A 13,778-nucleotide genomic window follows, 5' to 3' on the forward strand; every position below is an offset into this window, starting at 1 on the left:
CAATATATGTATGCCCTTACCATCCCCTAAGAAGAGTGCCATGGCCCAGGACAGAGGGCTGCAGTGAAACGCAGATGAGAACATCAAAGTTCAGAAAAATGTAATTCAGTTCAGAAAAGTTCAGAAAGATTTCTTAGTGGAGGAGACTCTTAATCGAGGTTTACAAGGGGAGTGTTTGAAGAGCAGAAATGGATAAGTCCTTCTTGTGGAGATGGGACAGGTCAAAGCATCAAATATATTAGGAAGATATATATATTTATATATATGTTCCTTTAAGTTCTGGGATACATGTGCAGAACATGCAGGTTACACACGTATACACGTGCCATGGTAGTCTGCTGCATCCAACACCCCGTCATCTACATTAGGTATTTCTTCTAATGTCATTTTCATGTCTTATTCCAGCCACTTGTTTACAAACCTTACTATCAGAGATATATATGACAGAGAGGCAAACAGCCATAATCAGGTAATATAAGATACAGGTGGATAGGTACAAAGATCGGCTTGAAGACCACGACCAGTACTTTTCATTTCATCCTAGTCACCCAGCAACCAGGAACCATGCTAGACTGTCCATACAAGGGGTAGAGCTGGAAGAAAGCATCTCTGGACCAACACAATTCCTGAAACTAAGTATGGAGCATTTTAGCTCAGAGAGGTTTGGGGAAGTGGGGAACAGCAGAGCCATTCCAGGTGAAAATTACTAAAACTCTATTTTCATGTCTTATTTCCAATCCATTTATTTACAAACCTTACTATCAGCTATTAGAGCACATTTTCATTGATCAATTCTGGAAATCTCTATTTTCTATCAGTTTACCCCACATAACCCATCCTGATCTACCTACTGTTCACCAACTCTTCAGCAAGGTTGGTGTCTCTTTCCTCCACTCCTAACCTCACCAGGCTGCCCTATCCTGTCCTGCGCATAGAGTAACAAGGCTCTTTTCTGCTTCCTACTTTCCATGGGGAACAGCTTGTCCTTCTATGCCCTTCCAAACTCCTTGCTCTCCAAAAGAGGAAAACAAACATAAACAAACAAACAACAACAAAACCCAACTAACTTCTCAGGCCTAGTTTAGCCTTGTCTTCTTTGTGAAATTTTCTCTGCAACCTCCAGGGAGACCCTAGACTCCTATGATAATGAGTTTGGATATTATAATGCCTCCTTTATAATGTACCTGTTCATATATTCAGTTACTATTCTATGATCCTCAGAATGTGCAAAGCACCATGCTAGGAGCCAAGAGGGCTTTTATAAGAAGATAAAATGTTGATCTCTGTTCTTCTAGGCCTAACTTTTAACATATGTCCAGCCTTTCCCAGATGGGTCTTGGCCTTCTCTAGGACAAATAACGGCTTCTTCAGCATCACACAGGCAAAGACCTGCTCACTTTGCTGTGACAGATGTCTAGAACAAGCGGCAGACAGGTCCATGCTAGGACTACAAGAACAGAAAAGGAAGAATAGAACTTCACCTTGTTGAATGTTATCTTTTTTTTTTTTTTTGAGACAGAGTTTCGCTCTTGTTACCCAGGCTGGAGTGCAATGGCGCAATCTCGGCTCACCGCAACCTCCGCCTCCTGGGTTCAGGCAATTCTCCTGCCTCAGCCTCGTGAGTAGCTGGGATTACAGACACGCACCACCATGCCCAACTAATTTTTTGTATTTTTTAGTAGAGACGGGGTTTCACCATGTTGGCCAGGATGGTCTCGATCTCTTGACCTCGTGATCCACCCGCCTCGGCCTCCCAAAGTGCTGGGATTACAGGCGTGAGTCACTGCGCCTGGCCGAATGTTATTTATCTAAATCTCTGATAATCCTATATTCTAAGACTTAGGGCAAACAAGATGAGTGACATGAAAATGCTTCCTTTTTTATTATTACTTTTTAAATACAGACAAGGTCTTACTCTGTTACCCAGGTTGGAGTGCAATGGTGCAATCATAGCTCACAGTACTGTAACCTTGAATTCCTGGGCTCAGCCAATCCTCCTGCCTCAGCCTCTATGACTAGCAAGTAGCAAGGACTACAAGGACATGCCACCATACCTGATTCATTGATTTTTTTTTTTTTTTTTTTTTTTTTTTGGGTAGACACCAGGTTTCATCATGTTGACCAGTCTCGTCTGGAACCTCTGGGCTCAAACAATCCTCCCTCCTTGTCCTCTTAAAGTGTTGAAATCACAGGTGAGAGTCACTGCACCTGGCCCTAAATGTTTTCCTCCTTCTAACTGCACTTCCCTGCTACTTCTCAAGCCCCTCAACAATATCATCATTCACTGATCTTGTCTAGCATCTTCCCATTTTCATTCTCCCCTCAAAAATCCCTGCTCCTCACAGCTGCCACAATAAACTTTTTAAAGTTGATATCAGATCAGATCATTCCCTTAATAGTTTCCCAAATTTCTTCACCTGGCTCCTAAGTTCCTATGTAACCCAGTTCCACCTAAGACATGAATATCCTCTCCCCTGAGAGGTCCCTTTTCCTTTCTGTTTTCCAGTCTCACTTACTTTCTTCCAGGCCTCTGAAAAAGCTGGGCAGGCCCTGAGACATTGCCATTTCCTCATTTTTAAAATGTCCTTTCCTTCATCTCTGCTGTGCCAACTCTTCCTCATGTCTCTATTTGACATCTCTGCTAGAACATCACTTCCTGCAGAATCTCTACAACCTCATATAACCCGTCTTGATCTACCCACTATTCACCAACTCTTTAGCAAGGTTGATGTCCCTTCCATAAGAATTAACACCATGTTCTTGACCTCAGTAGTATAATTGAAATCAGGCAGCCACTGGTTACATCAGTCACTTCATATGACGTCAGGAACCAATTCCTCTTTTCCACTATGTCACCAGGGAAAATCGTAAGGTATCACATAGGAGACATATATTTGCTAAATAAATTAAAATGTTAGTAAGAGCCAATTCATTAACATGGAAGTGATTCCTTCTCTTAATTCTCGGAGTGCCACAAATGAACTGAATTCATTCACCCTCATGGTACCATTAAGTTATAAACCACTAAGTCTTCCATATATTCCCAAACTTTGCATTGACTACAGTCCATGTCCTGTGGCAGGCAGATGAAGCAGACAGCCTGCCAGAGGCAGATTTATGTAGTTTTTAATGTGTTTTTCAAAAGTTGGTCTTGATTTGGGCTTAGCTATCCACGAGGATCTCATGCAAATTAAAAACATTCAATCACAACTACTGAGCTTTCTAGAAATTGCAATTATAGTCATCCCTTTGAAAATAGGGCATCTTTAAGAGACGAAGTATTGCTATGGATACGGCTTCAAGAGACAGACAATTAAATGAAACCATAATACGGGCATGTGGTTTAAAACTCAGTGAACAATAACTGTGAGACTATTCCTCTTCTGACACAAGCAGTCTTATGTTTCAAAACAAAAACAGCAATATAAAAAAACTTGTAGTCACTATTATAATTTACAGAAACAAAACTCAGTATATAGTACATGGCAGAAACATTTTTACTTTCTAATGTGGGGTCTAAGTGCCCTATTTTGTCAAGAGTTTAACAATAGCACCTTTTTGTATAACAACAACAAAAAAGATGAACACACTAAGCTATTTTATACTGATAAAACTATCATTCAGATGATCAAAATGTGGAATTCAAGCACTAAAGTAGTTCAGTATGAGAATTTCTCTTTCATGAAGCATATTTTTTGTCTTCATTTTAAGCAGGCGATAGAAATAGAAGCAAAAAGAAACATCTTAGAGTGGTAACTAGATTTCTAAAAGTGGCTAAAGAGATAAAAGTGGTTATCAGTTTATATGTCTGACATAATCTAAAATTAGGGAAATTATAAACAATATGTCAACAAAACAATAACCTATACAATTATTCATGTATCAAATATACTGTAATATAATGCATTTCATAAAGAACGAGAAAAACATTAAGCACAAAATATATATATCAAGGTTGTTCATTCAGAATTTGATGTAACCCTTAAAATACCCATGAGGACATGGAGGCTTAGAGTGAGCCTAAGGCCAGTATGTGGGATAACAGAGAATAACACATGAGTCTGCTTCTGTGTATCTTCCATATCATTCTACATAGAGATTAAAATGAGAGGCAGCTACCATAAAAACAAAATGCAAAAATATAGGCACTAATTTTAATCTTCAATGAAGAAATCATTGAACTGGACATTCATTTAGTTAAGGCTGAGTCCAGGACCCATGGAAAAGGCTCATGCACGTACCAAGGAATGGAATACTTTATTGCAGTTATAGCTCAAATCTGTGTGTGGGACGGACCAAGAGCTCCTCCTAATGGCATAGCCAAGGAAACAGTGAACTGGAACTGCCACCCCCTGATTTTGAAGAAGGTCTCCATCTATCTCAAAGGTACACACCACCCCCTACACCTGATGTCCTGCAGTAGAGGAGAAAGGGTAGAGTGAGGATTGAGCCTTCTCTTAGGGATCACAAGCTCCCTAAGGGTGTGACTGTTCACCAAGTGTGGTGCTCAATGAATATCTGTTGTCAGTTACTAGCACTATCCCCAAGCTGACTTTCCTGAAGTTGAGAAATACTTACAAAGTGGTAAAGGAAGCTATTTCGGGTTCCCTGGAAAGAAACAGAAGGTTCTGGAATTAAATGTATCTTTATTCTCCTGGATCAGGCAATTGTTACAGTCCCTAATATGCTTATTAAATAAGGATACTTTATAATACCCTGGATTTCTTGCATGGAAACATGTTTACTTTTTCTATGATAGATACTTTGAGAGTATGCTAATTTGGGAGTTATTTCATTTATTAACAATGGAAACAGAAAAGGGTCCAAGTGACACCCTTATTATCAAGATATCAAGAGGATCCAGATATATTTGGAAACTTTTCATGATTGGTGGCTGTTTCTTTTGTTCGTTGGTTGGTTTTTTTTTATGGCAAAGAGTGCCAAAAAGGTCTCAAAGGTGAAATAAAAATCCTCATGAGACTATGGAAGGCAAGCAACTCCAAATTGTAAGTCAAGATGATATTTCCAGTTTTGTTCCTCCATTGCCTCCTGATAACTCCCTAGGTTTTCATCATCACATATAGATTATTAGAATAATGGAAATATAAAAAATGAAGATGAGTAACAAGGTTTTTATCTATGTTCCTACCCAAATCTCATGTCCAGGTGTAATCCCTAATGTTGGAGGTAAGGCTCAGCAGGTGATTAAATCATGGAGGTGGATCCTTCATGAATGATTTAGCGCCACCCCTTGGCGCTATCTCCTGAGAGAGTTCTAAGGAGATCTGGTTATTTAAAAGTGTGTAGCATCCCTCATCCCGCTGGTCATGCTCCTGCCGTGTAAGACTCCTGCTCCACTGCTCCTGCTTTGCCTTCCACCATGAGTAAAAGCTCCCTGAGGCCTCCCAAGAAGCAGAAGCTGCCATGCTTCCTGCAGAGCCTGCAGAACCGTGAGCCAACTGAACCTCTTGTTTTTATAAATAATCCAGCCACAGGAATTTCTTTATAGCAATGTGAGAATGGATTAAACCGTAGAATTGGGCTATAAAAAGAGAGGATACTGACGCTTATACTGCATTATGTTGTTTTGTGCCGTTATGTCACTTCATATCCTCCCACACCGAGCTAGGCGTGGAAGGCTGCTCTGATTGCTTTGTTGCTACTCTTGGCTTGGTGAGTTGAAGAAAACTCCCATAAGTTTCTAGTTCCCCTATCATGCCAGGATTCTGAATGGGCAGGGGGCATCCTGGGAAGAACAGGGTAAGAGCCATGAGTGTGAAGCAGAAAGAGACTGAAGAATGGTCTCTTGCCTTTGGAACATCCTTTATGGGGAAGGAAGTCACTTGCAATAATTATTTTAGAAAATAAAACCAATAAAGAGAAAGCTTAAGTAACAGGAAGGTAGCTGTATGGAAACACATTTTGATTCTAAGAATCCTAAGGAAGAATCATTGATTTGGTGTGGAATCTTGGCATATGCATACGCCAATGGTGGCCATGATGGTTTCAATTCTGGGTGCTGAATTGACCCCCATATGTTACAATCCTGGCAGCTTTCAGCAGCATTCTATCAATTATAAGTCTACCCTGAACAATCTGCACACATGTGCTGAGCATACCAAGACAGTTTTCTGCTCTTCATTGGCTGATCTCTCAAAGGGTAAGATAGGTGTTGTCATGTCTACTGCAAGGTGTTACAATCTGGACTGAAAAACATTTCAATTCTCTAACAATTTTCCCATTAACCCATTGTTTACTATATTCTCTTTTTACAGTTTATGAGATTAACTTTGTATTTTCTTTCAACAGTATTAATTTATGATCAGATGTGCCCCTGGGGAGCCTACACCACCACTTTCTGTCTGGGCCTCTACTCTAGCTATGAAACCTGCTACATTGTCCATTTCTCAGCACTGTCCAGAATAAAATGTTTCTCTTTCTCAGTTAATCATTAGAATGTGGGTTATTTTCTTCTTAAAGTACCTAAGTTTTAAGACTAGCAGTAGCTGAGTGAAATATGTTGGTCTCATCAAACATTGCACACAGCTATTCACCTTGAGCCTCCAAGTACAATTTATCATTTATTTCATGAATCAAGGCTGTGGCCTGGTTTACTACAAAAGTAATGACATCAGGCTGCATCACCTATTACTTAAAAATGTTAGGTTACGCTGGGCACAAGGTATTTGTGAAGCAAATTCCTTAAAAAATATTTGACAGGCTCTTCTACTAGAATAACTGTTTATGACTATCCATGTCTAATGATGGCATAGACCTGAGAAAAAAGTATCTTTCACCAGTTTTAGAGAAATAGGAACCAAGAGAAGATAGATTACTTAAGATTCTTTTAATAAAGTATTCTCTCTCGTATACAAATGTCAGAAACTCTAAAACGTGACAAGATATTTATACATTTAAATTTATTAATAGATAGCTTTAATCACAATAAAGTAGCATATTTATAAAAGCATAATTTAAAAAATTAAATATACCTTTTTATACGTTAGAGAATTAAAGTCTTTATCATTTGTAAATATCATAACACTGGTAATACACATACACATAGGCTTACTTATATCTTTTAACACATTTGAAAATGCATACACTATTTTTCTTTATAGATAAAACAATTTTATGAGAAATAAATTCATCCTTAGTATATGTATTTTATCCTAATGTTTTAAAATACTAACATAGTAATGAGTATTCAATTTTTACAAAGTTTAACTTCTTGTTATGACTATATAATCATAACATCAATAACAACTCACAAGGAATAACCTTCCAATTTGATCCCAGTGGCTTGAATGACCCATATTTTCTTTTTCTAATTGTTACTCGAAAGAGATGGATAGCTTTAAAGTTAGGAAACTACTGACAACAGAGTTTGCCATATGCATTCACTCTTCCTCCCAAGGGGTGACGTCCCTGTGCACTGCAAACAGTAACTATGACCTCTGTATGGACTCCTGCTGAGACCAATCCTCATGGACTTTTGCTTTATCAGGATTCCTGAACCTTAGGTGAAGCTAAATTAAAGCATCAGTTATTGTGGTTACTTGATGTTGTTTTTAGAAACATGCAATTACCACAAAATAAAAACATATGATAAAAGAAAAGCTGAAAGAATGAAAGGTCCCCTTTTGCACCATGTCGAAAATGACCATCATTCTTCAGAGATTGTCCCCGGTTATCCAGAGTAAATGCATTTTTTTTTTAATTTGTAGGTAAATGCTTTACTCCCTGAGCAATTACAATAAATGAATGCTCATTTATAAAGTAAGGTTTAGACTTATACTCATTTCCTCTATACCTGGGAAATGCAGCGTACAGAGTAGAAATAGTTACTTATTTCTTCAATGTTCCTGGCACTGACAAACATGGGTAGTTTTTCTGGTCCTGATCCAATGACACTGTTGAGGACTGTTTTATTTTTTACTACATACTTTGAATTGATAGCAATAATGATAACAGCAATAATACCTGATCCCCACTATAGGATATGATCGCTAACCTCTTAGAGGTATTCATTGTTACCTCGCCGTAATCTGAATCCATTTCTTTTTTAACATAGAGAAATTAAATTACAACTGTCCATTTTGTAGCCCTAAAGCAGTGCCTTGGTTGAAACCCTGTGCGGGATTCACACAGGAGCCTGACAATGTATAAAGAACACAGACTGTGAAATTCAGCTCTAAAAACAAAGATCATTACGGTCTAAACACGTTTAGCTAATGACAAATCACTTTTCCTCAATTCACAATAGCAATAATTTTCTCATAAATGCAAGAATAGTAAAACACAAGGGCATTCAGTCGAACCACACACAGCATTATTTCATTTCTAACTACTGCTTTTTGTTACTGGAATTTGTTGGTACTTCTCTTCATCCACTCCAAACCTGTCTACTGAATACCTTAAATATAAAACAACAAAATAAAAACATTTCTCCCCAAATTCTTCTTCCATATTTACAAAGACCCTTTCTTCAGGTACTCTCTCCCCTTCAATACTATTTGAATATGATACACTGGCCTAAAACAGTCTTTACAAAAACTAGTTTTGGGGGGTTTATGGAGGTACTTGATAGGACAGGTTAAACAAATTAAAATTTTCAAAAGTGTTTCCATTAGCCAGGTGGGGTGGTAGGCATCTGTAATCTCAGCTACTAGGGAGGCTGGGGCAGGAGAATCGCTTGAAGCCAATAGGTAGAGTTTGCAGTGAGCTGAGATGGCACCACTGCACTCCAGCCTGGGTGACAGAGCAAGACTCCATCTTGAAAAAAAAAAAAGGGGGGTGGAGGTTTCCACATATGGATGTTTTTGTAAACAAGCCTTCAAAAAATACTTTTAATGCATTACAATTAGTTGCTGGAGATTATATATATATATATGTATGTATGCAACTTGCAGGAAGAATTTTTTTTAATGCTGGAAGGCATTTAAAGTTCTTGGAGCTGGAGACATTTCCCTAGAGAACAACAACTGTACATTCAAAAAGTGCTGCATGTAAACGATTAGATGGAAGTAAAAATAATTATCTCTGGAAAACTGGTAGGCAATTATAAATGTGCTTTAGGGATGACAGAGCCAACAATGTAAAAGGCACATGTGAAATGTTGACTGTTTTCATAAAATATAAGTAAAAAGAAAAAGGTCTTAACATGAGATTATAAACATTTGCAACAACACTAGTAAATATTAAGAGTAATCCTGAGGCCAGGCGCAGTGGCTCAGGCCTGTAATCCCAGCACTTTGGGAGGCCAAGGCCTCAAGTGATCCCAGATCACCCAAGGTCAGGAGTTCGAGACCAGCCTGACCAACATGGTGAAACCCTGTCTCTACTAAAAACACAAAACTTAACCCCATGTGGTGGCATACATCTGTAATCCCAGCTACTCAGGAGACTGAGGCAGGAGAATGGCTTGAAACCAGGAGGCAGAGGCTGCAGTGAGCCGAGCTCATGCCACTGCACTCCAGACTGGGTGGCAGAGCAGGACTCTGTCTCCAAAAAAAAAAAAAAGTACATCATCTGAGTACTTCACCTACAAGCCTCAAAAATTATATCTCTATTTGGCCCAAAAACCATTTTTGGATCTTCTCTCTGGCCAGGATCATCTTATAGAGTAGTCATTTCTATTGCTTCATTTTTGAGCAGGGTGAGGAGAACATTTTTTTTCAACTAAGTTTATATTTCCAAAAAATTCTGTAACATAAAGTGCTTAAAATTAAAATTCTCTTTTCCAGCAGTTCAGCTTCCTCAAACTCAAGTCTAGGAAATTTAGAGGGTGTACAAGTATAGTGAAATTGTTCCTGTCTAGAAGGAAGAAAAAAGAGTAGCCCACATTCTAAAAATATGAGACATATTTTTTTAAAAAACCATGCAATCCCGAATCAATAGATAGAGCCATGCTGTAGAATACTCTTTGTATTCATCAATTTACTTGGCAAATAGCATCTGTCATGGAGGCGGCTAAATTGTTAGTCAGCACAAGGGGGTAATTTGGCAATGAGTGGGGAGCCGCTGTCAGACACTGGCATGTCTGGATTACTCTACGTGCGCCAGAGCATAATTCAGCACAAAGCATGTCTGTGTTGGCCTCTTTCTAAAAGTTCAAGTTAGAGAAGCACCAAGAGAAACTTCCTATAAGACAATGTCAACCTCAAAGTGGTCCCAGGGCCTAGGCTCTGGTCATTGTTACAATGAGGTGCCAGCCAGATCTGACTTCCAGCTCAGATTTATGATCCATGCGAACCATTCAGCACAGAAAGCAGCGGAGAGGAAAGGCGAGAAGTCGAATCGCTGTCATTTGAAGTTACATAGAAAAGCTTGGCCAAAATCTTAATTTACCAAATAAAGAAGTCATGACTTATAATCCACAAAGATTTCTGAAGCTCAATAGACTTGAGTATTACCGAATCAGCGTAAACTCATTTACAATAAATGACTGTGTAAAAAAGGTACATTATGTGAAAGAAATTGCTCAAGTCTGCCTCTTTTTTGCTATGACTCTATTTGAAGGATCATGACTGTTATGTACATACATCTACTTATTAAGCATTTGCTTTCCAGGGGATTGTTTCAGAGCAGGAAATAAATAAAGATGAATTAGAAAATGAAAATGTTCTGTACCTGAGAAGTCAGCTGCTAAGAGATCTGCTGCCTTTAAAACCTTCACTTGTAAAATGCCAACATCTTTCATGTCCGTCAGGGAGTTCTGTAAGCACTGAGGGTTGAAAAGGAAATAACAAATGAAAACAGCTTTTTAATATACTATTTAATGTCATAAAGTCCTATAAGAAGTACATACTAGATTTATCTTCCTTTTTCTCATGAAATCTTTAAAAAGAAATTCCCCAAAATATATTATATAAGTTAACAGGACAGTTAGGCACTTTTAGCAGCCAGATTAAAAGAAAAGTGACTGAGAATTAATTAACTACAGCTTTAAAATAAACCAATTAGAAGCACATATAATCTACTTTTAACATCGCCCCCTGGTGATAGCATAGATATCCCACCGGGAAAATGTGTGGGTAGAATTACACTGATACTCTTTTCCCCCCTTCTTTCTCATTAATGCAACTTTTAAATCACTCTAAAACACAACATTATTCTGACCTAGTTAGTACAAACTTCATGGATACCAGAGGATTAAACTTGGACCCATCATAGATAACTATTATCACTGGAAAGAGAGTTGGGGTGGAAACAGAATGAATTTTCTGGTCTATGTTTTGGCTAGTTCATTGAATTAGAGATTGAGCATCTATAATCATCCTAGAATCATATTTACTTTAGCCTTGAGTTTGCATGAGCTGAAGTCTGAATATATCTACTAATCATTCTTAAACACATATAGCAATATTTGGATGTTTATATTCATGGCATCCTTAAGAAATTGTGCATGAAAGAGATCAGCAGATAAACTCTGTTCTCATACCTCCAGAACACATCTACTGAAAAAGATACTGGCTCAAAACCTTCGGATATGCTATTTCTGTCATTAGATAGTCAAAAGCCTATGATAAACCCCAAGGATCTATAAAAGGCTATTAAAACACTTGCTATTTAGGCATTTCAGGTAGAATAACACAAGCTTAAGAACAGTTTGCCAAATATGCATCGTTCCTAAAAACATTTGAAAGTTTTCTCCTCTGTATTTCAACCTAAACAAACAAAATAATTAGTTTTTAAACTAAGAGAACGCATTCTAAATGAAGTGCTTTTACAATTTATAAGTGGAAATGCCTTTTAAGATAATCTGTTCTTCTAATCTAAAACACAAATCCAAGGGGCTGTAACTTGTGCTTTGAAACAGCTTTTGTTCCCTCAACATGCTGGCCAGCTTGCTAGCTGAAGAAGCACTCAATATTTCTATTTTAATCATAGCCTCTTCAAATCTCTTTTCGATGACTACTCCTCAAATCCTATAGCATTCTTTAAAGCAGGCGGAATCTAATGTTACTTTATAAATATATAAAACTCCTCATGAATTTGATAAATTTTTCAACTTATCCAATGGAAAGCTTGGAGAAAAGTTTTATTTTTCACCATTAAATTTTAATTTGCTTACCTAATCAGAGAGAATGTTAATAGTGAGTTGTGTCAAACCTCCTTCACAGTATGCCAAGCTCACATGCGCAATCTGCATTGACAATGAGCTATGTGGCTAGGTCATGCACTCCCGAAGATAAAGAATTATTCAATTAATCAATACATCTACACAGTGAAGGATTCTGAAGACACTGAAGTTTATGCTGAGAATGATACTGCCATTGAATAGGGATTCATCTTTGCTTCATTTTCATGCCACTTTCCTAAAACATGCCTTCCCTGTGTGGCACTAAAATAAACATATCGATTTATAAAGAAGATAGGATAAAAGCAGAATGCAAATAAAGGCACCTAGAAAGCCAGGGTACAAAAAATAAATAAAGAGGACACAGCCATTTCATTTAAAAATGCTGAGTGGACTGTTAAGCACATCACAACTGCTTAGGGAGAAATCACACACTGCTCTTATCATCCAGAGTAGTTCAGATCAGCGGTCCTTCATGTCCACCTAGTGCTATTGCTTTACAAGGCATGAGCAGGCTCTCACTTGATCCTAAGAAGTCCTGCAAATGTATCCATAACATTGCAAACATTAATGGCTGGTAAAGTTATTTGTGAACTTACATTAAAAGTCCTATTTACACACACAGACCGACCAGCTAAGCAGGAGTCTGCTTCCCTGAGGATTTCAACATTCTCCAAAGACTTGCTAAAAGCTAAAAATTCAGAATACCTTGTTGGCTTTTAAAAGAGCAAGACCAGCTCTAAGTCTACTACCACCTTTTCACTAATGCATTAACCCCTGAGTCTGATGTCTTGTTTTATGACATACACTGAAACTTGGGACAAAGATCTCTTTTGATGCAGTTTTTCAATTCAGACATTTTGTTTTAATAAAGACTTTGTTTTAAAAGAGAAGGTGGGAGGAAGGGGAGTGTACAATAAGGTAAAACACTCACATATCGCTGGGTGATCTGCTTTCTTTCGCTGGGGTCTGCTAATGGGCAGACACACAGATCAGAGACGGAGACCCCCGCACAAGGAGTAAGTGTGACCAACATAAGGAGAGCCCCCAGACAGCTGTCCAGCGGCAGCTCCAGGCAGTTGGCTTGCTTCAGAGGGAGTGCCGAGATATCCACTTTACACCTAGAAGAGTTTCAGGAATCAGAGAAAGAAAAGTTATTAAGTCAAGGCCACTGCAGTACCTCCAAAGCACCTGGCTTTTAACTCATCATCCCCCCAAAACTCACTCTGTCTGGTCTTAGGTGTGTTGAGCAGTGAAGGTTGCCCCAACTCATAATGCTCCCTCCCAGCCTAACACACTCTAAAATTAAGGAGAGGAAGAGGTCCAGAAAAATCAAAAAGAAGGCAGCATGGGCAGATGGAAAATGAAAAGAGAAGAGTAGGGTCTTTGCCAAATGAGGTCTGCAGAAAGATAAGATCAAAAATTAGGGAGAAAGAAGTTTGAAAGCCTAAGCCTTATGGGTGAGCATTCTGTGTGTCTTCCCTGGGCTGTGCCTTTTATGAGTAAAGAGAATAAAGGATCATGGTTCAAAACATGAAGGAAAAAAAAAAAGATAAGAGAAACGCGAGTGGGAGAGGGTTAATGGAGAAACCGGTTTCTTCCTGATGAATGCCAACTGGCGATGTTTTATTTTAAAAAACATGTTAAGGTGTTTTCCTAATAGGCACAGTTCCAGAGGGTTTCCCCAGGTGGGTTT

General features: G+C 38.4%; 1 protein-coding gene across 7 annotated transcripts in view; it reads right to left on the reverse strand.

Annotated features, from left to right (window-relative positions):
* MCTP2 (multiple C2 and transmembrane domain containing 2) overlaps positions 1-13,778 on the reverse strand; it is a 260,105-nt gene that overhangs the window by 109,213 nt on the left and 137,114 nt on the right. For all 7 annotated transcript variants that reach the window (XR_010342639.1, XM_064376265.1, XM_064376263.1 and 4 more), the window contains 2 exons: positions 13,017-13,203; positions 10,633-10,726 (listed from right to left, as the gene is read on the reverse strand). Coding sequence is in view for 6 of the 7 variants with exons in the window: in XM_064376265.1 (XP_064232335.1) it covers positions 10,633-10,726; positions 13,017-13,203 (281 nt within the window). In the remaining variant the exon portion in view is untranslated. The remainder of the gene's footprint in view (positions 1-10,632; positions 10,727-13,016; positions 13,204-13,778) is intronic.

The sequence above is a fragment of the Aotus nancymaae genome, unplaced genomic scaffold, assembly GCF_030222135.1.
Source record: "Aotus nancymaae isolate 86718 unplaced genomic scaffold, 86718_ANA_hifiasm-v0.15.2.pri h1tg000014l, whole genome shotgun sequence".
NCBI lineage: Eukaryota > Metazoa > Chordata > Mammalia > Primates > Aotidae > Aotus > Aotus nancymaae.